The 26,460-nt window shown below is 42.6% G+C and overlaps 1 protein-coding gene across 1 annotated transcript in view; it reads right to left on the bottom strand.

Moving 5' to 3' along the window:
• The window catches only part of PRG4 (proteoglycan 4), a 41,999-nt gene that overhangs the window by 570 nt on the left and 14,969 nt on the right, over positions 1-26,460 (bottom strand). The window contains exons 6-12 of the mRNA XM_077928108.1: positions 23,708-23,854; positions 18,372-22,709; positions 12,091-12,177; positions 11,391-11,530; positions 4,173-4,329; positions 1,360-1,572; positions 569-694 (exon numbers count right to left, since the gene is read on the bottom strand). Coding sequence (XP_077784234.1) covers positions 569-694; positions 1,360-1,572; positions 4,173-4,329; positions 11,391-11,530; positions 12,091-12,177; positions 18,372-22,709; positions 23,708-23,854 — 5,208 coding nt within the window. The remainder of the gene's footprint in view (positions 1-568; positions 695-1,359; positions 1,573-4,172; positions 4,330-11,390; positions 11,531-12,090; positions 12,178-18,371; positions 22,710-23,707; positions 23,855-26,460) is intronic.

Below are 26,460 nucleotides of genomic sequence, written 5' to 3'. Positions count from 1 at the left end.
GAGGACAAATTCTATTGCAAATGCACATTTCCTCAGACCTGTTGGTTAGTACTGTAGCCTTAAATTAATCTTTTGAATCTGTGGGCACATTTGGAATTTCGACTGCATTCTGCACCCGAGAAAAAAAAATGTGCACTCAGCCACAAGTGCCCTTCATTTTTCCCAGAGGTCTGTGTAAAACTCAGATCCAAGTCCTCTTGAATTTTCATGATTTTACACCAAATTACCAAAAAGACACAAAGTGAACCTTACGGTAGCAAACAGCACAGTAGAAAATAACGGTTGCAGCAATTGCTAGCAACCTTAGAAACATTGGTCCAAGATGCACAAATCCTGGCTCTTTATGATTTTTAAAGAGGACAACCAAATCACAGAACGCAGAGAGGACCTGTGTTTTGATGGTGCTTTTGAGGGGATCCCTTGTAAAAATTAAGAGGGAAAAAGACAAGTAGCGTATGTCCGTTTCGTTATTGAACTGAACTGAGGTACAACATTAATTTGTAAAAAGCAGCCTTAGATATTTTCCCGTCTTGGTGGCGGCAGTAGTGATGTTTTAGCTTCAACATACCTTTAGAAAAAGCGTAGTAATCATAACCATCTGGCTTCTGATCATTTGGAACCGATATAACAGAATTCACTTCTTTTGGGAATCCCCTCCAGTATGAGGCAACTTTGACCTCTGGCTGCAAGACTCCTGCAGAAGCAAAAGGAAACATTAGGAAAGAGAGGATATCAAATCACTGAAGTGTTTATAACCATTGGGCATGAAACACATGAAACAAACGCATAGGTTGCTTTTATATATATAAATATTCCAAAAAATAGCATAAGTGGGGGAAATCCATCCTATATAGCAGGGATGTCCAACCGGTCAATCTCTAGCTGATTTCCGTCCCCGCACCCTTGTCGTTTCCTTCAGTCGCACAGGATCGCTAAACCGGAAGACAAAGTTAGCACTGACTGGCTTTTGTTTTATGAGCTCCACAACTCTGACATTCCCCCCTAAAAAAAGCTCAAAGATGGGTAGATCACTGCCATATTTTTTTCCTGGGAGCACCTCGCAGTCTCTTGGGAGTTGGACGTCCTGCTATATAGCATGCATGGGCAAACTCGACCCTCCAGATGTTTTGGGACTACAATTCCCATCATCCCTGACCACTGGTCCTGCTAGCTAGGGATCATGGGAGTTGTAGGCCAAAAAACATCTGGAGGGCCGAGTTTGCCTATGCCTGCTATATAGTGTTTGAAACAGCTATACTGCAGTCATGCACACAGACCGCTTCATTTTTAATTCCACATCATTTAAACATCCTCACTGCTCGATTGTAGACAATTAACAGTACAAGACGGTGAACATACCAGTCGCCTGGTGCCTGAACTGAACAACTGGGCGATGCTGGACTCTGACGGTCCGGAGAATTTGAGCCGGTCTTACTGAACGTTCAAAGCGCCTCCGCCTTTTCCTGATCACAGCTTTTGGTTTGTAAGCCGGATAGTTCACAGTCACCACTTTCTTTTTGCTGCATTTCTTCGTTCCTCCTTGTTTGTAGGTATATTGCTGAAGGTTGCCGCCTAGATCAGATAAGATTGTATCGGTGAAGGTATTTGAAGACACAAGGCAAGAAATGATATCCCACCACACTGTTACTTACAGGTTCAGATCCCCCGCTAGGAAGGCCTACAACTACAATTCCCAGCACCCTGGAAAGAGGTGGTGGTAAAATCTTTTCCCCAGTGGGAAAGACTCCCTCAAGGAGGCAGATTCTCCTTTATTGGAGGTTTCTAAGCAGAGGTCGGGGACGCGGGTGGCGCTGTGGGTAAAACCTCAGCGCCTAGGACTTGCCGATCGTCAGGTCGGCGGTTCGAATCCCCGCGGCGGGGTGCGCTCCCGTTGCTCGGTCCCAGCGCCTGCCAACCTAGCAGTTCGAAAGCACCCCGGGTGCAAGTAGATATATAGGGACCGCTTACTAGCGGGAAGGTAAATGGCGTTTCCGTGTGGTGCGCTGGCTCACCAGATGCAGCTTGTCACGCTAGCCACGTGACCCGGAAGTGTCTGCGGACAGCGCTGGCCCCCGGCCTCTTAAGCGAGATGGGCGCGCAACCCCAGAGTCGGACACGACTGGCCCGTACGGGCAGGGGTACCTTTACCTTTAAGCAGAGGTCAGATGGCCACCTGTCCGGGATATTTGAGCCATGGTTTCTGCATTGCAGAGCTTTGGACTCTTGGGATCCCTTACAACTCTTATGATTCTGATTCAGAACATTAGATCAGTCGTGATGTTAGTATATAATAATGAATAAATCGACAGTCCAATTGTACAGTCTGCAGTGACGTCACAACTGACATGTCCAAAACTAGGTACCGTATTTTTCCGTGTATAAGACTATGTTTTTTCCTTAAAAAATAATGTCAAAAATTTGGGGGCATCTTATACACAGATACATCTCTCTCTCCCCCCCCCCCCATTATCTTAAATCGGAGTCCCCCCAAATAGGGGGCAACTTATACATGGGGGCATCTTATAGATGGGAAAATATGGTATATTCATTTTTTTTAACTCCTGAACTAGGATTGCAATTTAGTTAATCAGATGTTAATGCTTTTTTTTTGTCTCTGCCCCCCCCACCATTCTTTTCTTTATATTTTATATTTTATACATTTATGTACATTCTTTTTTTAAAGAAAAAAATATTTTGACAAAAGTAATAATCATAAATAAGAATAAAAACATGCAGCCCACCCCCGAGACCATTATAACTATCCAGCCTCCCAGAATTTCAACACCTTTTGTGATGGTTTGACCCCTTTCTGTTTTAACAGTACAAATTCTACAAACACCTTCCATTTCTCCTCAAAATCATTGCTCCTGCATATTCCCCATCTTACCTTAATGGCACATGTTAATTTATCATTAATAGCTATATCCCATACCTCATTATACCATTCTGCCATTTTATATTCTGCTTGCCCCCTTCCACTTCCTAGCTATGATAATTCGTGCAGCTGTCAATAAATTTGTAAGTCCTTCATAGCCTGTGAACCTTCCACGCCATCGTAAATTGATAATAATGCTGCTTCTGGACTTTTGGTCAGCTTTAACCCAGTGATTTCTGTTATCTCCTTAAACACCCTTTGCCCAAAAAAGGTTTACATTTTGTTTCAGTTTTTACAGATTAGGAATGTTTAATATATAAAATCCATTGTGTTGTATCACGTTAGTCCTACACAGAGCAGATCCTTTGAAAATAAACACAATTAACTTGGGTCCATTAATTTCAATGGGTTTACTGTGTGTATAACGTTGCAGTATACCAACCAAAAGATTTTAAAGCTTTTGATCAATTAAAGTGTCCCTTATTAATTAGGCAGCAGATAGTTTTAAAGCTACCCTTTTAATACAAGTATTTACAAGTCTCCATCTTAGAAGACTGTCTCCATCTACAGAATATTTCTTCCAAGGTGGCATCCTTTGTGATACGTGCATGCATAATTTTAAAAACAATATGCTTTCACCTCCCCTTTCAAAACTCTTATTTCTCTTGTAAATTTATATAGATGTAATTGAGAAAAAATGTCTTTCTTTCAGTGCCAGCTGCAATACCAGCCATCAATCCAAGACCACACAATGCACTGTACTGTATATCTGATAAACAATTTACTTTTGTGATGAATGTTCGAAATTGGTATTATTTTAACCAAGCCTAAATATCTGGGGGATGCAGGTGGCGCTGTGGTCTAAACCACTGAGCCTAGGGCTTGCTGATCGAAAGGTTGGCGGTTCAAATCTCCGCGACGGAGTGAGCTCCCATTGCTCTTTCCCAGCTCCTGCCAACCTAGCAGTTCGAAAGCACGTGAAAGTGCAAGTAGATAAATAGGTACCACTCCGGCGGGAAGGTAAACAGCGTTTCCATGCGCTGCTCTGGTTTGCCAGAAGCGGCTTAGTCCTGCTGGCCACATGACCCGGAAAAACTGTCTGCGGACAAACGTCAGCTCCCTCGGCCAGTAAAGCGAGATGAGCGCCACAACCCCAGAGTCATCCGCGACTGGACCTAACAGTCAGGGGTCCTTTACCTTTTTAAAAAAAATATCCCAGGCTCTCATTGGCCTTGCATACTGGATTCTATCCGGTGTTTCCGATGTATCTGACAGGCACCCTAAATATAAATCTTACCTTTTTTAAAGAAATAAACCGTTTCTGGCCTGTTCTTGTGTTTAGCCACAGAGAGAGCACCTGTAATTTTTCCATTCAGTCCTCCAAATCCTTTTACAATTGCCTTGGGATAGCCAGCATCCATTTTATCATTGGTGAAGCGCCAGTACTGAGAATCCTGAGAATTAAAATGGCTGAAGTTACGCCAAACATTAAATGTAGATTTCATTGGGCTTACGTGCCTTTAATGTGGACATATGTTGCTGCTGTTCTGGGTGGTGGGAGGGGGCCATTTTAGAGGTAATCCTTATTATCACCACCTTTTCCTCAATAGGAATTATTCCCAAGTTGTTTGGGGAAGGGAGAGCTTAGTACAAAGGCAGAAACATTATTATTACCATCTCATCAAAAACCCTAATTTTGATCAGCTTGTAGATGACATTCAGCCTCAAACATCACATGGGACTGAGCCAGTATTATTTAGTGATGCTGTTCTTTTTAATGTATTCCCTGTGTATTTCCCTTGTCCTATTATTTCCTATTCCACAAAGCTAGTTAAACAAAGAAAAACTAGCCAGCCAGCATTAAGTATGTATTTTTCTTTGCGACTATGCATGTGTATGGCCACTAGCTGTAGTAATTCAAAATTATTCCTGGATTGGTTTTATCTTTATTTTCTCACTTTAATCTACAGCATGGGTAGGCAAACTAAGGCCAGGGGGCTGGTTCCGGCCCAATCGCCTTCTAAATCCGGCCCATGGACGGTCCGGGAACCAGTGTGTTTTTACATGAGTAGAATGTGTGCTTTTATTTAAAATGCATCTCTGGGTTATTTGTGGGGCATAGGAATTCGTTCATTCGTCCCCAAAAAATAATAGTCTGGCCCCCCACAAGGTCTGAGGGACAGTCAACCGGCCCCCTGCTGAAAAAGTTTGCTGACCCCTGATCTACAGCAACACACCAGCAATAGACATAAAGTAATAACAACGAAGACTTAATTACAGATAGGTAGCCGTGTTGGTCTGCCATAGTCAAAACAAAGAAAATTCCTTCCAGTAGCACCTTAAAGACCAACTAAGTTAGTTCTTGGTATGAGCTTTCGTGTGCATGTATCTGAAGAAGTGTGCATGCACACGAAAGCTCATACCAAGAACTAACTTAGTTGGTCTTTAAGGTGCTACTGGAAGGAATTTTCTTTGTTTTAACGAAGACTTAAGAGTGTCTGGAAAAGAAGGGACTTTTTCAAACATTTTTTCCCCTCACAACAGCAAATAAAATAGACCTTTTAGAAAATAGAATCACTGGAGGTGGCCGTCATTTTGTTTTGGGGAGGACTGTGTGTCTATTGGGGACGGGTCCTCCTCATCTATGGGTGTTTTTTGTGTTGTTGTTTATTGCAGCATCCACATATTGGCATCAAAATACCAGTTAGTATTTCCCCATCTCCCATTTAATCCAAATTTATCGTCTTTGGGGGAAATTCAGTAAATAAAATGTAGCCTCTTGCCAATTACCCATTTGCAAATTAAGCCCACATCTGTCTAATGCTAGGGCAGGGCCTATTTGCAGTCATGTTGATTTTCCTGAGATTTAGCCAAAAAAATAATAATAGTGAAAACCTGTGCCAACATTTTACTTCAAAATGAACAAATGTATCTTTAGATAGACCGTGCCAATGGTCACTGGCATATATGGGGTTGGATGGAAGGAATTAGCTTAACTTTAAAAAAAACAAAACCAAAAAACTGGTCATTTTCAATAAAACAGGCAAGATTTGGCCGTCAGAATCTGACCTACTGAAGTTACTGCCAGGCTTGGCTGATTTGCAAGACTTCAATTTTAGGTGTGTCCTTTTTAAAAGCAAAAAACCCGCTGGCAACATATATTGAGAACATAAGAAAGAAGCAGAAGACAGTGTGGGAAAATATGATCTGGAACACAGTTAATTGTTTAGACGTAAGTGAGCATATCTCATAGAATATAAAAATATGATTCATTTGTTCTTAAATTTATACCCAACATTTCCTTGCAAGTTGATCCAAGCACTATCCATTGTTCCTCCTGTCCACCTTTTATCTTCATAGCCACCCTGCCAGGTAGGTTGGGCTGAGTGGGATTTTGAAACTGGGTCCAAAACTAAATATGACAGCAAACTGGCTCTCACATTTGGCTTAAACAACAACAGCAAAACCCTCTTTCTTAAGCTACACAAATAAAGGTTAGATATGCAATGCTCTTAAAAGCAACCCAGTGCCACTTCCATACCCTCTAACATTTCTCCGATAAAAATAGGGGCACCCCATTCCATCATGATAACTTTACTATTTTATACCCCACACATCCTACTGGGTTGCCCCAGCCCACTCTGGGCATCTTCCAACATATATAAAAAACATAATAAAGCATTAAACATTAAAAAATAAATCTTCCCTATATAGGGTTGCCTTCCAACGGCTTGGGGGGGCTTGGATAACTCCATACCCTCCAACATTTCTCCAATCAAAATGGGGACATCCTAAGGAAAAATGGGACATTCCGGGATCAAATCAGAAACCAGGACGGCGTCTCTAAATCTGGGACGTCCGTGGAAAATAGGGTCTTCACCTCACAAAACAGAACCAGCCCACCCACCCAAACAGTTGCAAAATTTTGAGGGGTCACTAAGAATAGCGCATGCAGCCAGATTTTGTGCCCCACTTCCTTTCAGCTTCCTGGAAGGTTATTCCTTGGATTCCTTCAGCAGAATGTCCTGTCCTTCCCACAAACTTCCTTATTATATTGTGGTATAATGAACACAGATTGCTGGCATTTCAGGGGTCACTTTCTGCTTCAAACGCTATTTAAAATTCCAGCTGAGGAATAGGAAATATTTAATATGAGGTGTGGCGCAGCGTTTTAGTGTTTCTTGGAAACTACTCCCGTCCTTCAAGCTGTTTCCATATTAATTTTTAAGATGTTTTTACCAGGTGCCGAACTCTGCGGTGGTTTCTCCCTCTTCTTCAGAGACATTAATGGTGCGCACAAAAACCGATCTGTCATTTTGGCTGAAATGCTGTTACGTTTATAAATGAAGCTTGCTTAAGGCTGCAATGCTTAATAGATCAGCCAATTCAAAAAACCTGGACAGGTGACTGACTAGAATAGTGTTGCCAATTAGTCAGGCATCACTTTAAAAATGTCAGGTGTGTTAATACACATACTCATTAAAAAACTGCATGGCTTAGGCACCATTTTATAAGAGATGTGAAAGAAAGGGGAGGATGCCATTTCTAAGCTGGCTCCCTGTGTGACACATATCGGCACCAACTGAAAACAAGAGAAAAATATGTTATTCTTCAAAACTGTCATACGTGTGGGGAAAAATCTTAAAACACATTGCAGAGTTTTCAAAAAATAGACCAGAGGCCGTATTTCATCAAGCAGAGCTTTTACATGTGCTGAAGGCAAATGAGCATCATGGTCACAAATCCAAATATATTCAGGATTGGCACAGTCCATAAAAAATAAAAATGACCTTAATTGGAAGGAGGTAAGAGAACCAGTTCAAATCAAATGTACAGTGGTACCTCAGTTTAAGAGCAGTCTAGTTTAAGAACGATTTGGTTTACAAACTCGGCAAAACTGGAAATAGTGTCTTGGTTTGAGAACTTTACCTCAGTCTAAGAACAGAATCTGAACGGTGGAAGGGCACCGGCGGCAGGAGGCCCATTATGGAAAGCACGCCTTGGTTTTAGAATGGTTTTGGTTTAAGAACGGACTTCCAGAACAGATTAAGTTCGTAAAATGAGGTACCACTGTACTCAAAAATAACCCAAACCAATGTGTTATGCTGTGTCGAAGAGCTAGGTGTGGCCATCGCCTATGCCTTCAATTTTTGGGTATTCCGTTAAAGGAATCTGGCGGTCGTGTATTCTGTCCGATGCCTGCTTGGCGGGAGGCCATGGCACGACCCTCGGTGACATCAGGGGAGAGCCTATAGTTGGATTGGCATCAACAGGCTCCACCTTCTGGTGAATAAACCCACTTGTTTGATAAATCCAATGCCTAAGCCAATACCTTTTCACTGCTGTAATCAATAAAGTTGAGGCCTTTCCTTGCCCATTAACCTTATATCATGTGTCCTTGTGTATTCTTTCCACACTGCGGGGGTCGGGTCCTCGAACCACAACCAGTTCAAATCAAATGTACAGTGGTACCTCAGTTTAAGAGCAGTCTAGTTTAAGAACAATTTGGTTTACAAACTCCGCAAAACTGGAAATGGTGTCTTGGTTTGAGAACTTTACCTCAGTCTAAGAACGGAATCTGAACGGTGGAAGGGCACCGGCGGCAGGAGGCCCATTATGGAAAGCACACCTTGGTTTAAGAATGGTTTTGGTTTAAGAACGGACTTCCAGAACAGATTAAGTTCGTAAAATGAGGTACCACTGTACTCAAAAATAACCCAAACCATCATGACCCTTCTGCCTGCCTCTCTCACACAGAGAAGCTTCCAGAAGCTTGTAGAATCCTCTTGAATTAATCAGAATAGGGATAATCTCTATACATCAGATCAATACTTTCTGCAATAAGAAATGCAAACTGACACTCCCCCCATTTGTCAGTTGCAGGAAGTATTGATCTGCAAAACACTTATAGGATAAAAAACATTGCATGTACACCTTCCTTCTACAAGAATAAAACCTAGCCTTTTGTTGCTAAACCTACAATTTATCAGCAGAAAAACAGTATTCCCATATGCTTCTGTGACTAGCAGAAAGACACCCTGACTCCCAGAAAAAAACAACTCAACCTTCTTAAGCATGACCTTAATTGGAAGGAGATAAGAGAACCAATTGAAACCACCTGGACCCTTCTGGAAGCTTCTCTGTGTGAGAGAAGCAGGCAGAAGGGTCATGATGGTTTGGATTATTTCCGAGTACAGGTGGTTTGAACTGGCTCTTTCAGAGAACCCTAGTGTTGAACGACACAAAGTGAGCTACCTAAAGGTTTTGCTTAGTAAGAACAGAGGTCCTACTCCCACATTTTGGGAAGTGTTCCTTTAAAGATGGAAGCTGGATCAGCTGGTGGTAATTGACACTCGTTATTTAATGCAATGCCTGTGCCAGGTGTTCCTGGGGAGTAAGCAGGTTGGGTAAGCTGGTCAGAAGCTGTCTTTATGGGACTTGAGCTGAATGTTTGGTGGTGTTTCCCATTTCCTGAGGTAAATTTCAGGAGGAGCTGACTCGTGTTTTGCAGAACTAGATGTAGAAGGAAGGTGTACATGAAATCCCCCTCCATAAGTGTTTTGCAGATCAATATTTCCTGCAACTAACAAATGGGGGGAGTGTCAGCTTGCATTTCTTAGTGCATAAAGTCTTGAGCTGATGTATAGAGATTATTCCTATTCCTATGAATTCAAGAGGATTCTAGAAGCTTCTTTGTGTGAGAGAGGCAGACAGAAGGGCCATGATTGTTTGGGTTATTTCTGAGTACATTTGATTTGAACTGGTTCTCTTACCTCCTTCCAATTAAGGTCATGCTGACTATAAATATAGGCCAAAAGGAGCCTGGGTTTCCCTTTCTCTTTCTGTCTCTGTTCTGTACATAGGTATGCTTAGTGTTAAGGTCTTAGTCTCATAAGATAAGTTTGTAAGTTTCTGTAAGTGCTGCAACTGGATTTTTTATGGACTGTGCCAATCCTGAAGGTATTTGGATTTGTGACTGTGATGCCCATTTTCCTTCAGCACAAGTAAAAGCTTCACTGGGTGGAATATAATTGCCTCTGGTCTCTATTTTGTGAACTCTGCAACATGTTTTAAGGTTTTCCCTCCACATGTTTGACAAAAACCTCTTCCAAATTTGTGCCAGTGTAATTGATTAAAAATCAGATATTGAGATTTATTTAGCTGACTGACAGCTTTGCTTGTGCTCATTAACTTTCCCACTCCTTATTGTGCTTAAAGGTGAATGCAGGATAGGCTTCCCATCTTTGCTGCTGCCTAAAGTCCTTCCGGACATTCTCTGTTTCATGGGTGGGATTCAACTGCATACCAACAAATTCGGTCTGCACAATTAAAGTGAATTCGCCACTCTTGCACAACAAAGCCGTTTCCCAAAATATATACAGTGGTACCTTGGTTTGCATATGTCTTGGTTTGCATATGTTTTGAATTACAAACACGTCAAACCGGAAGTGCGTGTCCCAGTTTGCAACCTTTTTTTGGATTACAACCCATTTTTTGGATTACAAACATTTTTTTTTAAAGGCCCCATTGGTGAAAGTGCGCCTTGGGTTACAACCTGTTTTGGTTTACAAACGGACCTCTGGAACGGATTGTGGTTGTAAGCCAAGGTACCACTGTATACAGTATTTTAAAAACTAGGCAGTGTACAAGAAGGAAAGATTGAAAGAGTTATTGCTTGATACAATGTCATATCACCTCCCCGCAAACAAGTGAGAATGAAGATTTAATGAACAACAGCCTTGCATAGGCACCCTGCAAACCAGTCAGGATAAATTATCAATAAAAAGATCACTTGGAAAATCTTCTGTACCAGTGGCCTCAATCTAACACAGTGGTAACATAACCCTGAGCCTCTTTCCCCAGAAAGAAGTCTCATTATGTTTAGTTGGGCTTACTCCTAGGTAACAGTGCATTGAATTACAGCCTTAGGCATGCTTAACTCCACTAAGATTGTTGGATTGTATCCTAGTTCAGCTCTAGAAATGGCCATGAAAGTATTTCAAGCCAGAAAATGACAGCTGTTACGTGGTGCTCAAATAATGGTGGTCAGGAGAGGACAAACCCTGATATGGTAGTGCTAATTTTCTATGAGGGTGGAATTAATCATTTTGTTTTATTTTTGTTTAGGGAAACATTTGATCATGTGAGTCCTGCCTACAGTCTGAAGTCATACAGCCCAGACACAAGTTAAGCGCCTCAGAGAAAAGCACAACTTCTTTCTTGCATCTGACCGAAACCGCCACAGAAATAAAACTTCACAGATTCTACAAAACGCATCCATCTGTACAAAGAATAGTTTGGACAACCAACAATCAACATTGAAATAACCGATGCATGGTAAGTAAGGATATAAGCAATGCAGAGTGTGACATTTTATGGTTGCAAAATTCAGGTTATGTTTGTTCATTTGTTTTGTTTTCGTGCGACATTGATGATCTCCAGGTTATAATTGCCGCCTACAAATGTCAACATGTCAGTGATCTGTCAAGCACATTGAGGAATTCATGTGACCCACCTTAAAAAAGAAGGTTTTGCCATCACAGTTACATCTAGAGAAGACTGTGTCGATGGGAGAGGGGATACCCCACACCTCTGTGATTTTACGGGGGCAAGGTGATGGCGGACTCGTTCCATTCAGCAACCAGTAGTAATGGCCTGCAAAATCAAGCAGAGGTTGAAGGGGTGGAGAAAGGGGAATGGATTAATCCTCAGGAATCAGTCTCTCTGTAGTACTCAACCTTCTCAATACAGGGGTACTTGCTAGAAGGGGCAAGAGTGGTGCCCTGGTGCATCAATTTGTGGAATCCTGTACATGTTGTTTTTGGTGGTTTGAAGACGGTGGTAGCTATTTTCTGCAAAAGGCAAGTGTTCTTTGGCTATTGAAACATAATTGTCTCAGTTCAGTGAGAGAGATGGCTCTATGGAAGTAGGCTTATTAGATGTACAACTCCCTTGGCAATTCCATGCTATTTTAAGTACCATTGTACTGGCTGTGTCTTTTTAGGGGGGGGGGCAGGCTGTGTATTTTTCATGTGGGTGAGGTTGGAGATACTTGTCCACCAGGAACCATCAGTTATTTCTGTGTATGTGTTTAGTTGAAAGCACGTTCATCTGAACTGGGACTTATATGTACATAACAATATGTTCTGCATTTTTGTTATTTTTGTAAAAAAAAAAACACCACCAAAAACCATTAAGCTCACCAGTCTGCTTACCTCTGAATACAGCCAGCGATCCATTTTGTAAAGGGACTATCCCATCTGCCGGCTTCCGGTTGCATAAGTTCATCTCTTGAGGTACATCTGGTACAAAATAAGTCATTTTAATTTTACAATTCCAAGTTTTATATTGTGAAGGATCCTCTACTAAAAAAGGTTAATCCTAAACGCTTTAGTTTATGATAACAATATTCACTGGGCATTAACCCTAAGACTTGTTCCAAGGACACAATTCTCACAAAGATAAATGGCAGATTTAAGGTACTCCTTGCTAATTGACTTTGAGCACTCCTCTCCAAAATATTTGCACTGACCGGTTCTAGAAGGTTCTCAAGAATCCAGTGATTTGCTCTCCAATCAGACCATACGCAATCGTGGAAAACAAGCTGTTATGAGGAAAAGGTTGGAGCAACTGGGCATTTTTATCCTGGAGGAGAGGAGCAAGGAACAAAAGGCAGGGCTGGGTCTAAGAGGCTAAAGTTTACAGGAAGGTAGATTTCAGTTGCCATGAGGAGAAACTACATGCCAGTAAGAACAGTTTGACAGTCAAACACATTACTTATCAGGGTGATAAGTCTAGAGGTCTTAAAGCAAAGACTAATCAGAGAATCTGTTGGAGATGCTCTGGCCCTAAATTTCCCGCACTGAGCAGGGGGTTGGACAAGGTTCAGTGTTTCCAAACTTGGCCCTCCACCTGTTTTTTTTGGACTACAACTCCCATCATCCCTAGCTAGCATGACCAGTGGTCAGGGATGGTGGGAATTGTAGTCCCAAAACAGCTGGAGGGCCAAGTTTGGGAAAGATTGACCTAGATGGTCAAAAAGATTCCTTCCAGCGCTATACTTCTCTGAAACTTTGCTCATATTGACTCCATGCATTTAAAGCACTTTAATAGCCATGTCTTCCCCCAAAGAATAAAGAATCTTGGAAACTTTATTTGACCCTTCACATAGCACAGTTACCAGCCCCGTTAACAAACTACAGCTCCCAGGATTCATTGGGGGAAGCCATGGTGTAGATGCAACCATACATGGTCTTCAAAAGCTTTGATCTTAACATTCGTATCAACCCAAAGGGCACTTTATTCAATAAAATAAAATAACACTTTATTCAATAAAATAAAAACTTTTTATTTATTTTTTTAAATACAGCTTAGTCTTCTGATATGTCTACTGGAAGGTGGTGGTAATATTCTATACCACTCATATGCATAAGGTTGATCATTATTGTATTGCAGATGAGCAACTGGGTGCATGGGCTCATATGGGAATAATTTTTGGCAACGCTCAAATTCATTAGTCTTGTTCCACCCTTTCTTAAAGAAGATGTTAGGTGGTACGGTCCCACTCATTTTTATCCTCACAACAATCCTCTGAGGCAGGTTTTGGCAAAGACAGAACGACTTGAAGCTGGATCCCTCCTGTCGCATGGATTTTTTGCTTTCTGCTGTTAACTTACTGCTAAATGTACTCATAGAAATACCCACATATTGAAAAGAACCAGTTGTTGTTGAGATGGTCATATTTGGACCCATAAGATTTATGTTCAAATCCGTGCTTGTCCATAAATTTTGCTGGGTGAGTGTGAGCCAGTCACTCTCTATCAGCATAACTTTATCGTCCCCTCCCAACTTATTGTAAGAATATCATGGGTGTAGGTAGACCATGCCTGAGCTCCTTGGAGAAAATAAAGTAAAATACAACACAGCTTAGCATGTAATTCCAGTCGAGGATTTGAAATTACACCTGCCAGGCCTATGATTGCGGCTGTTGCTTTTCTACAAGGCGTCTTCACCCTTCTCTGCTCTTCTAACATGGCAATGGATTGGGGGAAAGTGGGAAATGTTAAGGAAACACATCATTCTTGCAAAGTATTTCTGAATTGTACACATACAACCTGAGTGTACTTTTGTCAGGGTTCTTTCATGCCAACTGGCTGAAGGCTAGAGAATGGATACACCCTCTGGTGGAGCTGAATCAACATAAAGGCACTGATTATATCAAGCTTTGCCACCGCCATCACAACAGCATGTTGGTACCAATGGTTATTCCAAGTCCTTTTTTAGTACTGTTAAGAGTGCAGTGTATTCATGCAGATGGGATTAGGTGAGGTTTGGACACTTAGGTTTGTAATATATAGAACCTGGGCGCATTGCACACTGCATGAGCCTTATCTGCTCACCCTTTCAGTGACACAGTGTTTGCAGTCCGCCACCACCTCTGACCCCGTCACCCTTCCTGCAACACACCCCTGGTCTCTTCCGCCTGATTGGAAGACGTTCCAACTTCTCCTGGCTGACACAGGATTCAAATTTGCCCACCCATGTTTGTGGCCACCCACAGGTGTGGCTGTGGGTATGGTTGGCTCAACTCCTCAGGAGTCCTCTCCTGGGTCCACTCTGAGAGAATAAATGCCAATGTGTCCCTCGCTTGGGAACACAGTTGGCTTCGGTTTTCCCTCCCTCCTACCCTCCCTCAGTCATGGTCTTACTGTTTTTGGCAATTGAATGTATTTGCTTGACCTTGCTATGGTTTTTATGGTTGCCGTATTTGGGGCAGGCAGGGATTTGTCCTATCAGACTAATTGGGCCTGTCTGAGGGTTTTGCCTTCCTCATAGCAATGGCCATAACTCTGATGGATATGGCATTGGGTATATTCCTAGTCAGTGGCAGAGAGGGCATTGTGTGTCTGGGTTTCCCCCTCCATGGTGGTGGGGTATCCCATTAAAGGGACCTATAGATCACTGGGTTAAACCTGACCAAAAGTCCAGAGGTAGCATTGTTATCAATTTACAATGGGGTGGAAGGTTCACAGGCTACGAAGGACTTGCTCACAAATTTATTGACAGCTGCACGAATTATGATAGCTAGGAAGAATATAAAATGGAAGAATGGTATAAAGAGGTGTGGGATATAGCTATTAATGATAAATTAACATGTGCCATTAAGGTAAGATGGGGAATACGCAGGAAAAATGATTTTGAGGAGAAATGGAAGGTGTTTGTAGAATTTGTACTGTTAAAACTGAAAGGGGTCACCCCATCGCAAGAGGTGTTGAAATTTTGGGAGGTTGGATAGTTACAATGGAATGGTCTTGGTGGTGGGGTGCACATTTTTAATCTTATTTATTTATGATTATTACTTTGTCAAAATAAAATTTAAAAAGGGATCCATGGGGGAGATGCTACTATCCAAACATCCAGGGAGGGGCCAATGGCCATGGCACTCCCCAGCATGGCAAGCCTGTGGGGTAGTACAGTCGTACCTCATGTTACGTTTGCTTCACGTTACGTTCTTTCAGGTTACGTCCCGCAGCGACCCGCAAGTACCAGAAAGGGTTACTTCCAGGTTTCACCACTCACGCATGCGTAGAAGCTCTAAATTGCACTTCGCACATGCGCACAAACACACCTGTGCAGATACGGCGCTTCAGGTTGCGCTCTTTTCAGGTTGCGAACAGGCCTCCAGAACGGATCCCGTTCCCAACCAGAGGTACCACTGTACCTATTTGAGGTATATCATAGGTCTAACCCACAACAAGCTTGACCCTCTGGTATCCTCCAGCAGATGAGCTGGAGGTCTTGGTGGGCTACCCAATGCTAAGCCAGAACTCATTTGTATCTGTAATCCATAGAGTTGAGGCCTGATTTAAACTCCAATGAATAGTGTCTGCAGTTCTTGCTGCATCCAAATGGCCGGATGGGGACAGATTCACAGCACCTTGGCAACACAAACGCATGCATGCCTTGGCCGCTTCTGTTCTTGAAGGTTTTGTGAGTCCATACCCATTCCACTGGACCTGTATTGCAGTTTCTTATCCATGTGGGGCAAATAGTGCTTTATGGTTTTGGTGCTGGGGTTCATCACCTCATCAGACTGTGGAACTTCGGTGCAGACAATGTAAAACTAACTTATCGCGGACACGACTAAACGACTAAACAACAACAACAACATGTTAGCAACAAGAATGAGCAAACATGGCATTATTAACACCTGTTGATTTTTACAAGACGTTCTCCACAATGTAAAGTGTGAATCTGTAAAACTCTTGACTTCAGCTTTAAGCAAAACACAAAGAAAGCGATTAAAGAATGGTCAAAAGCAAGTATAAGGATCCTCCTGCTACATATTGCCAGGGGAAGGGTTATTATACGCAGGGCATTCTAAAGAGTTGCCCTTTCTTCCAGTACGTTACAGTTGCACAGAGCATAACCAGTGCATCTCACTCCACAATCCTGCTTCTCACCTGGAAATCTAAAAATACTAAACAGTTACCTCGTGCATTATTTTGGAGTTCTCTTTCTAACCCAGGGGTCGGCAAGGTTTACCGGCCATGGGCTGGATCACTCCCACAGAGATCTTCCGTGGGCCGGACTGGCGCAGCATGATGCTGGAAATCACGTCTGTGCATGTCCGCGGAGCTGGAAATCGCTTCTGCGCATGCCCAGACGCCGAAAATTGCACCTGCGCAGAAGCGTTTTTCAGCGTCTGGACATGCGCAGACACAATTTCCGGCACCGCTCGGCAAGTCCCCGCGCTCTGCACTAAACCAGCATGGCACAGCGCAGGGACTTGCTGAGCGGGCGGTGCCTGCTTGGCGGCTCAGGGGGCGGGTAAAACGGTCTTTGTGGGCCGCATCCGGCCCACGGGCCCCGCATTGCAGACCCCTGTTCTAACCAAAAGGTTGCCATTTCTCCCCGAGGACATGAAGACAGCCAAACATTTTCATATTTTTACGCCCAGTAGATGCATGCAGATATATTGTGGCCCGTATGTCTGGGGGGGGGGTGTCAATTCTAGCCAGCCTCTCGCACTAAATATTGCAAATGTTAATGATAAAACTTTGTATAATGAAGTGGGACCACACTGTATTTGAAAAATACCTTTATAAATACGCCTGCTTCGTTACCATCGCTTATCTGTTGTCAACCTGGTGCCCTCCAGGTATTTCAGACTACGTGGTAGCTGGGGCCGATAGGAGTTATATTACAGAACATAAGGAGGCCACCAGACTGGCGAAGATTGCCCACGTTCAGACTCGAGGGGAAACATAGGAGGAATCTCTCCTTTGACTTTTTCTAGAATCCCATGTAGCTCTTCAAAACTTTACTCCAGAGAGAGTTATTTTGATGGCCTGGGATTCAGACTCAGAGGCTGAACCTGAGGAATCCCAGCCTGCACAGGAGTCCCCGCCTCCAGAACTAGCTGAGCCGGGGCTGGGGCCTGAGCCTGAAGGGTCCTCACCTGTGCTGGATCCTCAGTTGCAGGCACCAGCTGAGTCTGCTCTGGCTCCTGAGGTGATGGAGGACCCATTGCTTGCAGGTGCTCCACTCTCAGCGCCGGCAGGGGAAGCTGAGGTTGCCTCTGGGTCCGGTAACCCTCCAGCCTCTCCTGAGCTGCAGAGGCTCAGAGCAGAGAGGCGGAGGGAACTAAGTTTCCGCAGGAGGAGTGCTCGCCTCCAGGCCAGGAGAGGCGAGTCACCTGTGGACCAGGGCCACCCTATGCCTTGAGGCAGATAAAAAACAGCCAGCCCCAGTCCTAGGTTGCAGGAGCAACGTTGTTGCTAGCCTGTTCCTGCCGGCACCCTGTCCTGCTCTTCCGCCAGTGTTCCTGACCTCACCCAACTCCCTGCCTTGGACCCCGCTTCAGCTTTGATGGATAGCCTCCATACCACACCCTCGACCTCGGACTGGACTCAGACCTCGCCGCATGGTTAACCCTCGGGACCAGCACAGTTATTGATACACAGTTCTTTTTTTTAACATAAAGGTAAAAGGTAAAGGTACCCCTGCCCATACGGGCCAGTCTTGACAGGCTCTAGGGTTGTGCGCTCATCTCACTTAAGAGGCCGGGAGCCAGCGCTGTCCGCAGACACTTCCGGGTCACGTGGCCAGCGTGACAAGCTGCATCTGGCGAGCCAGCGCAGCACACAGAAATGCCGTTTACCTTCCCGCTGGTAAGCGGTCCCTATTTATCTACTTGCACTTAGGGGTGCTTTCAAACTGCTAGGTTGGCAGGCGCTGGGACAGAGCAACGGGAGCGCACCCCACCGCGGGGATTCGAACCGCCGACCATGCGATCGGCAAGTCCTAGGCGCTGAGGTTTTACCCACAGCGCCACCCGCGTCCCTTTTTTTTTAACATAACCCACCCTAAAATTCAATTATCTATCTATCTATCGTCTATTTATTTATTTATCTGTCTATCTCAATTGCATTAAAAGAAATTTAAAAATTTAAAAAGTGTAAAAATAAAATAAAAGAAGTAGTAGTAATCATACCTTTGTACAACAGAGGTGTGACAAACTTTTCTGGCCGAACATACTCTGCAGTTAGGTTGGTAATCCACTCGGGAAGCCTTACGCTAGAGATTGTGGAGTATGTCGTAGTTTTTCTTTTTGTAGGTATAAGTATGGTGGGCAAAGTGGAGGTGTACGTTGTGGTCTTGTCCACAGTCGAGGACGGGGTGTCAGGGGCTTTTGATGTTTTCAAGGAAGTTGTAGTCACCTGTGTTACTGTAGTGTTTGTATTCTTGTTAGTTGGCGTTTCCTTGGTGGGTTCGCTATCTGAAACAAGATCAATTTTTGTATTAGTTGTAACATCACGGGTGGTTGTTTCTGGATGGTCAGTTGTATTTGATTGGGTGGTGGTTGTAGTTGTAGTAGTTGTTACTATCCGTGTAATTTTAGTGATAACTTCTGACTTGCCATTTTTAGGATTGTCATCGGGGTTAGGTGAACTGGGATTTGATTCTGTTGTGGTAGTTGTAGTTGTTTTTGTAACTGTAGTGATGCTATCTGGCTTGTCACTTTCCTCAGGGTTAGGGGAATCACTCAGTGGTTTGGATTCTGTTTTGATGGTAGTAGTTGTCTGTGTGACTTGAGTTGGCTTGTCTGGCTTGTCACTTTGATTGGGACTTGGTGTTTCACTGGGTGACTTGGGCTGTGTAATTATCGTTGTTGTCTCTGTTACTTTTGTAGTATCATCTGGTTTGTCACCGTTCTCATCGCCTTTGGGATTCGGCTGATCATTTGGCGGCTTGGGGTTTGGTGTTGTTTTTTCTGGGGTCTCTGGATTCCTAGTTGAAGGAATGTTTTCATTAGCATTGCTAGGGCTGATTGGATTAATCTCTGTTATTATAGTCTCTGTTACTGTAGTTACTTCAGGCCTGTCATTCTGACCATCAGGGCTGGGTGTGCCACTTTGAGGGGTAGTCACGGTAACTATTGTCTCTTTGACTGTAGTTATAATTTCTGGTCCGTCTTTTTTATCATCAACTGGGCTCGGTGTTCCACTAGATGGATCAGTCTGTATTGTTGTTGTCTCTGTGACTGTAGTAGTTCCTTCTGGTTTATCACTTTTATCAACACCGTCAGGCTTGGTTGTGTCACCTGGATCAGTCTGTATTATTGTTGTCTCTGTGACTGTAGTAGTCTCTTTTGGTTTGTCACCTTTATCATCACCAACAGGGCTGGGTGTTCCACTAACTGGATCTGTCTGTGCTATTATTGTCTCTGTAACTGTAGTAGTCCCTTCTGGTTTGTCATTTTTATCTACACTGTCAGGCTTGGTTGTGTCACCTGGGTTAGTGTGTGTTGTTGTCACAGTGACTGGAGTAGTTCCTTCTGGTTTGTCAGGATTAGTTCCATCACCTGGAGTAGTCTGTGTTATTGATGTCCCTGGGACCCCAGGAACACCATCGGGATTGGTTGTGTCACCTGGACCAGTCTGTATTATTGTTGTTTCAGTGACTGTAGTGGTCCCTTCTGGTTTGTCACTTTTATCAACCTCATCAGGATTAGTTCCATCACCTGGAGTAGTCTGTGTTATTGATGTCCCTGGGACTCCAGGCGTACCATCGGGATTGGTTGTGTCACCTGGATCAGTCTGTATTATTGTTGTCTCAGTGACTGTAGTGGTCCCTTCTGGTTTGTCACTTTTATCAACTTTATCAGGATTAGTTCCATCACCTGGAGTAGTCTGTGTTATTGATGTCCCTGGGACTCCAGGAACACCATTGGGATTAGTTGTATCACCTGGACCAGTCTGTATTATTGTTGTTTCAGTGACTGTAGTGGTCCCTTCTGGTTTGTCACTTTTATCAACCACATCAGGATTAGTTCCATCACCTGGAGTAGTCTGTGTTATTGATGTCCCTGGGACTCCAGGCGTACCATCGGGATTGGTTGTATCACCTGGATCAGTCTGTATTATTGTTGTTTCAGTGACTGTAGTGGTCCCTTCTGGTTTGTCACTTTTATCAACCTCATCAGGATTAGTTCCATCACCTGGAGTAGTCTGTGTTATTGATGTCCCTGGGACTCCAGGCGTACCATCGGGATTGGTTGTATCACCTGGATCAGTCTGTATTATTGTTGTTTCAGTGACTGTAGTGGTCCCTTCTGGTTTATCACTTTTATCAACCTCATCAGGATTAGTTCCATCACCTGGAGTAGTCTGTGTTATTGATGTCCCTGGGACTCCAGGCGTACCATCGGGATTGGTTGTGTCACCTGGAACAGTCTGTGTTGTTGTTGTCTCACTGACTATAGAAGTCCCTTCTGGTTTGTCACCTTTATTAACACCATCAGGACTGGTTGTATCACCTAGATCAGTCTGTGTAGTAGTAGTAGTAATGCTGGTGCCAGTTTCTACTTTGTCAGTCTTATCATTAGAACTTGCTGTGTCACTTGTTATCGATGTATCTGCAACTGCAGTGGTCTCTTCTGGTTTGTCACCCTGAACATTACTATCAGGAGTAGGTGTGCCACTTGTTGGATCTCCCTGAATTGCTGTTTCTGAATTGATAGTTGTTCCTTCTGGACTCTCAATTTCTGGCCTGCCATTTTTATCATCAAGATTGCCTAAGTCACTTGGCGGCTCAGTCTGTGTTGTTATTGTCTCTGTGACTGTAGTACTCCTTTCTGTCCTGGCACTTCTAAAATTTCCCTCAGACTGAGGTGTATCTGTGAATAGAGTAGCAGGAGTTGTTGAGAATAAGTTTGTTTGTTGGTCTTGTGGACTCACCGAGTTAACTGGCTCATTAGTTGATTTCTCAGTTGGCTTAGGTTCTGTGACAGTCTGAGATGTAACCCCTATTTCTTTTGTGTCTGTGCCTTTTGTACCCGATGGTGAAACAGAGCCATCATCTAAGGTTGCCAACTCTGTAGTTGACATCCTCTCAGTAAAAGCAGTTGTGCTAGAATCCTTGGGGTTTTCTGAAGCCGTCATTTCAGCAGATGTAATTATTTCTTCAATAATAGTAGAACTCTTTTTTTTGGTAACAGATTTCTCTTTAGAGTTTGTTGCTGTTTCCTTATTCTCTGTAGTTGTCTTTTTCACAAGTGTAGTTGTCTCTTTATCACCTACATCCGTCTCTTGTGAATCGGCTGTAGTTGAATCTGTGAGACGGGTGGTTATCTTTTTTCTATCAGAAGACCTACTGTTTTTGGTTTCAACTGTACTATCTTCCTTATCTTCTGTAGTTAGCTCCTGACTAGAAGCTTCGGCGTCTGTTTTTTCTACAGATGTTGTTTTCTTATCTGCAGCAGTCATTGTTGTAGTGGTCTCACTGCCTGCAAACTTTCCCTCGCTTTCTCCTGTTGTTACAGTCTCTCCAACTACAGTAGCAGTGTCTTCCCTGGCTTGTGTTGTTGCATCCTTATTACCTGTGGCTGTTTCAGTTACTGTGTTTGTTGTGATGGATTTATCAGTTATTGACGTGTCTGCATTTCTAATTGTGTCTTCGTTTGTTACTACAGTCTCTTTATTTGCAGTAGTTATATCTCGTCTATTAGTTTTATCTGTTGCTTTATTATTTTCCACTGTTGTTGCAATGAGGCTATCTGCACTGGTCTTGTCTGTACCAGCTCTTGATGTTGCTTCCATAGCTACAGTAGTGGTGTCTCTCTTGGATATTGTTGTTGTACTTTTAGGTGGAATAATGGTGGTTTTCAAAGCAGCAGAGCTCGTGTCTTTGCTTATGCTATCACTAGCCGCAGTAGACATTATCAATGCCTCAGTGATACCAGAAGCAGTGCTGGATGGCAAGCTTAATGGTTTTGTGGTAGCAATTCTGTTGGATGTGGTCACCTTATCAGGTTGGGGAGATGGGCTTTGGCTAACATGATCTTCAGACAAAGGAGTTGTTGTAATACCTTTATTTCCTGGGGTGGTTTTCTCTGTGTCAGGTTGCTTTGTGGTCGTAGAAGGTAGTTCCGTTGTGGTAGCAGGAAGCTTTGTTGTGGTCATCGTTGTAGGCTGCTTGGTCGTGGTTGTTGTCTGCTTCGTTGTCGTAGGCTGTGTTGTTGTGGTCGTGGTTGTTGGCTGCTTCGTTGTCGTCGTAGGCTGTGTTGTGGTGGTGGTTGTGGTAGGAAGCTTTGTGGTGGTGGTCGTCGTAGGAGGCTTCGTCGTGGTTGTAGGTAGCTTTGTTGTGGTTGTTGTCGTAGGCAGCTTGGTCGTGGTTGTAGTTGAAGGCAGGGTGGTTGTGGTCGAAGGCTGCGTTGTTGTCGACGTGGTAGCTACTGTTGTCACTGCATTGTCTATTCCGCTGCCATCCTCCTCTGAAATCACTTTCACAGCTTTGGATTTTAAAGATTTTAATGATGACTTTGATGATTCTTTGGGTAAAACAAAAGAGGGAGGTTAATTGTCAGGTTATTGTGAGAGTGTCACCATTAAAACATTTTGTCATGCTCTTGAAACCTTTTAGCGTGGTTGTCTCTATAGCTCTTTAATGGCGATTTGTCAGAAACTGCCATGAGGACCGCTATGAAATTGATGCTCTACTTATTACAATAAACATATATATAAACATAGTATGTAGAACTGTATAGAGTAATGCTAGTTGACTTATCACCAACCTGCTGCTTTTGATGTGTAACAGATCTATCTCATTGTAGCTCAGGGGAAAGAAAAAATAAATGTTAACAAGATTCTTAACAGTATAATTCTTTGTGTTGTGCTGCATTCCTTGAGTATTGCCCCATCCCCCATGGTATTTGAAAATTTAACCTCAGATTACTTTGTTTCTTCCAGTATAGACTTTTGAAATCGCTTTGGAATAGTGACCCATATGGAACCTAGTTATGTGGCATCTCCACGTCTGAAATCTAGTTTTTGAGCTGTAGCAGTGAGACAACTAAATATATTTTGAAGCTATCTGTAGGATCAAGTTCAACAAAAATCTGCACCCTAAGATATTTTTTTTTAAAGTTAGTTGTTATAAGCTCCAAGAGTTAACTCTTACATTTACACTTACTTATTTAAACGTACATATTTAATCCAAATTAATTAATAATTTCATGACCACTGAGCATGCTCAGTCATCACTGTACTGTTTTAGGGGGGGTGTGCATCTGTCCTTTTCTGAGAAGTTTTGAAATTCTGAAAACATAGTTCTTCTTTGCATCTTGGGTATATAACCAGTGACACCCTTCCCTTTAAGACTGGAATTTGTGTATATATTCTGTTAAGATTACTTTTCAAGAAAGAAGAAAGATGCATAAGAGTAAGGGTAGGGGTTTTTTAAACGGGTTTTTTATTTTTTGAAACCTCACTTGTTCTGCTTCTTTCAAACCATTTCTCCTGGCTGATTAAACGTCCTTGCAAAACTTACCATTCACTTCTTCTTCTTCCTCTTCCAATTCCTCGTCAGTTTTACCCTTCTTCTTCTTCTTGCGCTTATCGCCAGAATTTGTTGACGAAGCCATCGTTCTCCGAATCTTCGAGGAGGAGGAGGACGAAGAGGACTGTTCAGAATGTTCTACGGTCAAGCACATACAATCAGCATAAAAAGAAAATTTGTACAGAATACAGTTCTGAGACAACTTCTTCCAGAAGGGCCTGTGACCTCCACCCTAATTTCATGCACTCCTAAAGGGGGGAAATGAAGAGAAAGAAGGCATAGCCAAAGAGCGGGGGGGCAGTGTGGTGTAGTGGTTAAGAGCAGTAGACTCGTAATCTGGTGAACCGGGTTCGATTCCCTGCTCCTCCACATGCAGCTGCTGGGTGACCTTGGGCTAGTCACACTTCTCTGAAGTCTCTCAGCCCCACTCACCTCACAGAGTGTTTGTTGTGGGGGAGGAAGGGAAAGGAGAATGTTAGCCGCTTTGAGACTCCTTCGGGTAGTGATAAAGTGGGATATCAGATCCAAACTCTTCTTCTTTTGGTTCTGATCCCAATCACTGCTGGCATGCAACACCCTGACAGTTTGCCTCAAACGGATTTCAGCCCTCATCAGAATGAGGGGTGCTGGAAGACTGGGGAAAGCCCTTTTCAACCCCAACTAAAGAATCATGGCAAGAAAAATCGATGGACTATGCAGAACTGGCAAAACTGACATACAAGCTACGGGACAAGGATAACTGTGACTTTAAAGATGAATGGGAACCCTTTACAAAGTATCTGAAGACGCAACAAAGTGAACTGGACTCCTTGGCTGGTTTTGAATAAACATTCACAAACTTTTTATTGAGAATAATCAGCTAAATAGTTTGAGGATCTATACAACTGTGTAACATACAGAAAACAGCATTCTTAGAGAAATCAAAGACTGGAACTGAGGGAAGTTGGGGGGTTCTGTGGGGGGAGGGAGGAAAAAAGGAAGGGAAAATAAGGATGATATGTTTCTGGATAATATGTTTTGTTTTAATTTTGAATAAAAAAGTTATTTAAAGAGAGAGAGAGAGAGAGAGAGAGAGAGAGAGAGAGAGAGAGAGAGAAAGCCCTTTTCAAAGTGTCTTATTTTAAAGTCTGAATTGTGAATGGAAGAAGCTGGATGCGATTTTGAATGTTTCTGGAAATGATGCGGAAAAACAAAAAACGTGCAAATCAACTGTCTGCTTCAACCTCGTGGTGTATTTTCAGCATGGACCGCTAGCACCGGAAAACTTGCCTGCTCCCAATCTGGAAAAGTCGTATGTGTTTGTGAGTCAACAAATTAGGGCAATTGTTGCACTGTTGAATCCACTGGTGGAATAGCACTTTACAGATAGACCGCAATCCAAATGGTTGCATGGTTAGTTACTCATCTCAGAGTATGATTTGAAGGCACTTGCGACCACCATCTTGCTGAAGCTAACAAAGTCTGGGTCAGTACTTATATGGGAGACTGCAGGGGAAATGTATGTACAATTCTATAACAGAGGAAAGGTGGGCCCAGAGATGGAAAGAAAATCAAGTCCCAACCAGAGAAGAATGGCAGATGAAGCTGATGGACTATGCTGCAATGGCCAAAACGACCAGAAGAATCAGAAATCAGGAAGCCCTGCAACAAATGTTGGAAATGTAAAGAAAAAGAAGGGACGTTCTTTCATGTGTGGTGGGAATGTAAGAAAGTGAAAAGCTTTTGGGAAAAGATATACAATGAAATGAAAAAAATGTTAAGATATACTTTTGCAAAAAAACCGGAGGCTTTTCTTTTAGGGATCTTAGGAAAGGATATAAGAAGAAAAGACTGTAAACTCTTCCAATATGCAGTAACGGCAGCCAGAATCTTGTTGGCCCAGAAATGGAAGCAAGAGGAAATACCGGCGATAGAAGAATAGAGACTGAAAATGACAGACTATGCGGAATTGGATAAATTAACTGGGAAAATCAGATACACCAAAGACCAAAAGTTCATCGAAGACTGGGGAAAATTCGTAGATTATCTGAAAAACATATGTGGTGTGAACACAACGCTAGTGGGATTTCAAGAGGCACTGTAAAAATAGAGAAGTATTGTTAATATGAAATAGTGGGGGAAGGGAAGCATAATAGCAATACGAAAGAAGGGAATGTGTAACTTAAGTTACAAATACGGATGATTGTCAGAGATGCTGAAGGAAGTTCAAAAAAGAGACAATTTGTTGTATTTTGGATAAAAATGTATAACTGTATGGAAAATCAATAAAAAAAAATATTTTTTTTTTTAAAAAAGAAATTGGGAAGCCCAAAATTTCAATAAGGAATGTGGAGAAATTTATTACTTATCTTAAAGACCATTGTAAACAGTTAAAATCATTAGTAGGATTGGAATATCACTTGTAATCTAAGGGTGAATTCTGTACACAATGGAGATGTAAAAGATTTGGATCATCATAAAGGATGTGGGAGGAAATAATAATAGGACTCACAAAGGGGAGGATAGAAGTCCAGGAGATTTATTGGAATCTTGTTTTGATGATTTATGTTTGATATAGCTCTGTAAAATTTTAATTTGAAAAACCATTTTTTTAAAAAAAAAAGAAAGAAAGGTGGCATATAGTGCATTGGGTTCTACATCAGAAGAAATGTAAGAATCTATAAATAAAATTTATTTACGTTAGAATTGTCTATTCTGCTGTTTAATTAATGTATAAAAATCCCCAGAGTAGTTTACATATTGGA

Source organism: Podarcis muralis, chromosome 5 (genome assembly GCF_964188315.1).
Source record: "Podarcis muralis chromosome 5, rPodMur119.hap1.1, whole genome shotgun sequence".
Lineage (NCBI taxonomy): Eukaryota > Metazoa > Chordata > Lepidosauria > Squamata > Lacertidae > Podarcis > Podarcis muralis.
Note: the sequence above shows the minus strand (reverse complement) of the source record. Positions and strands in the feature narration are given on the sequence as shown.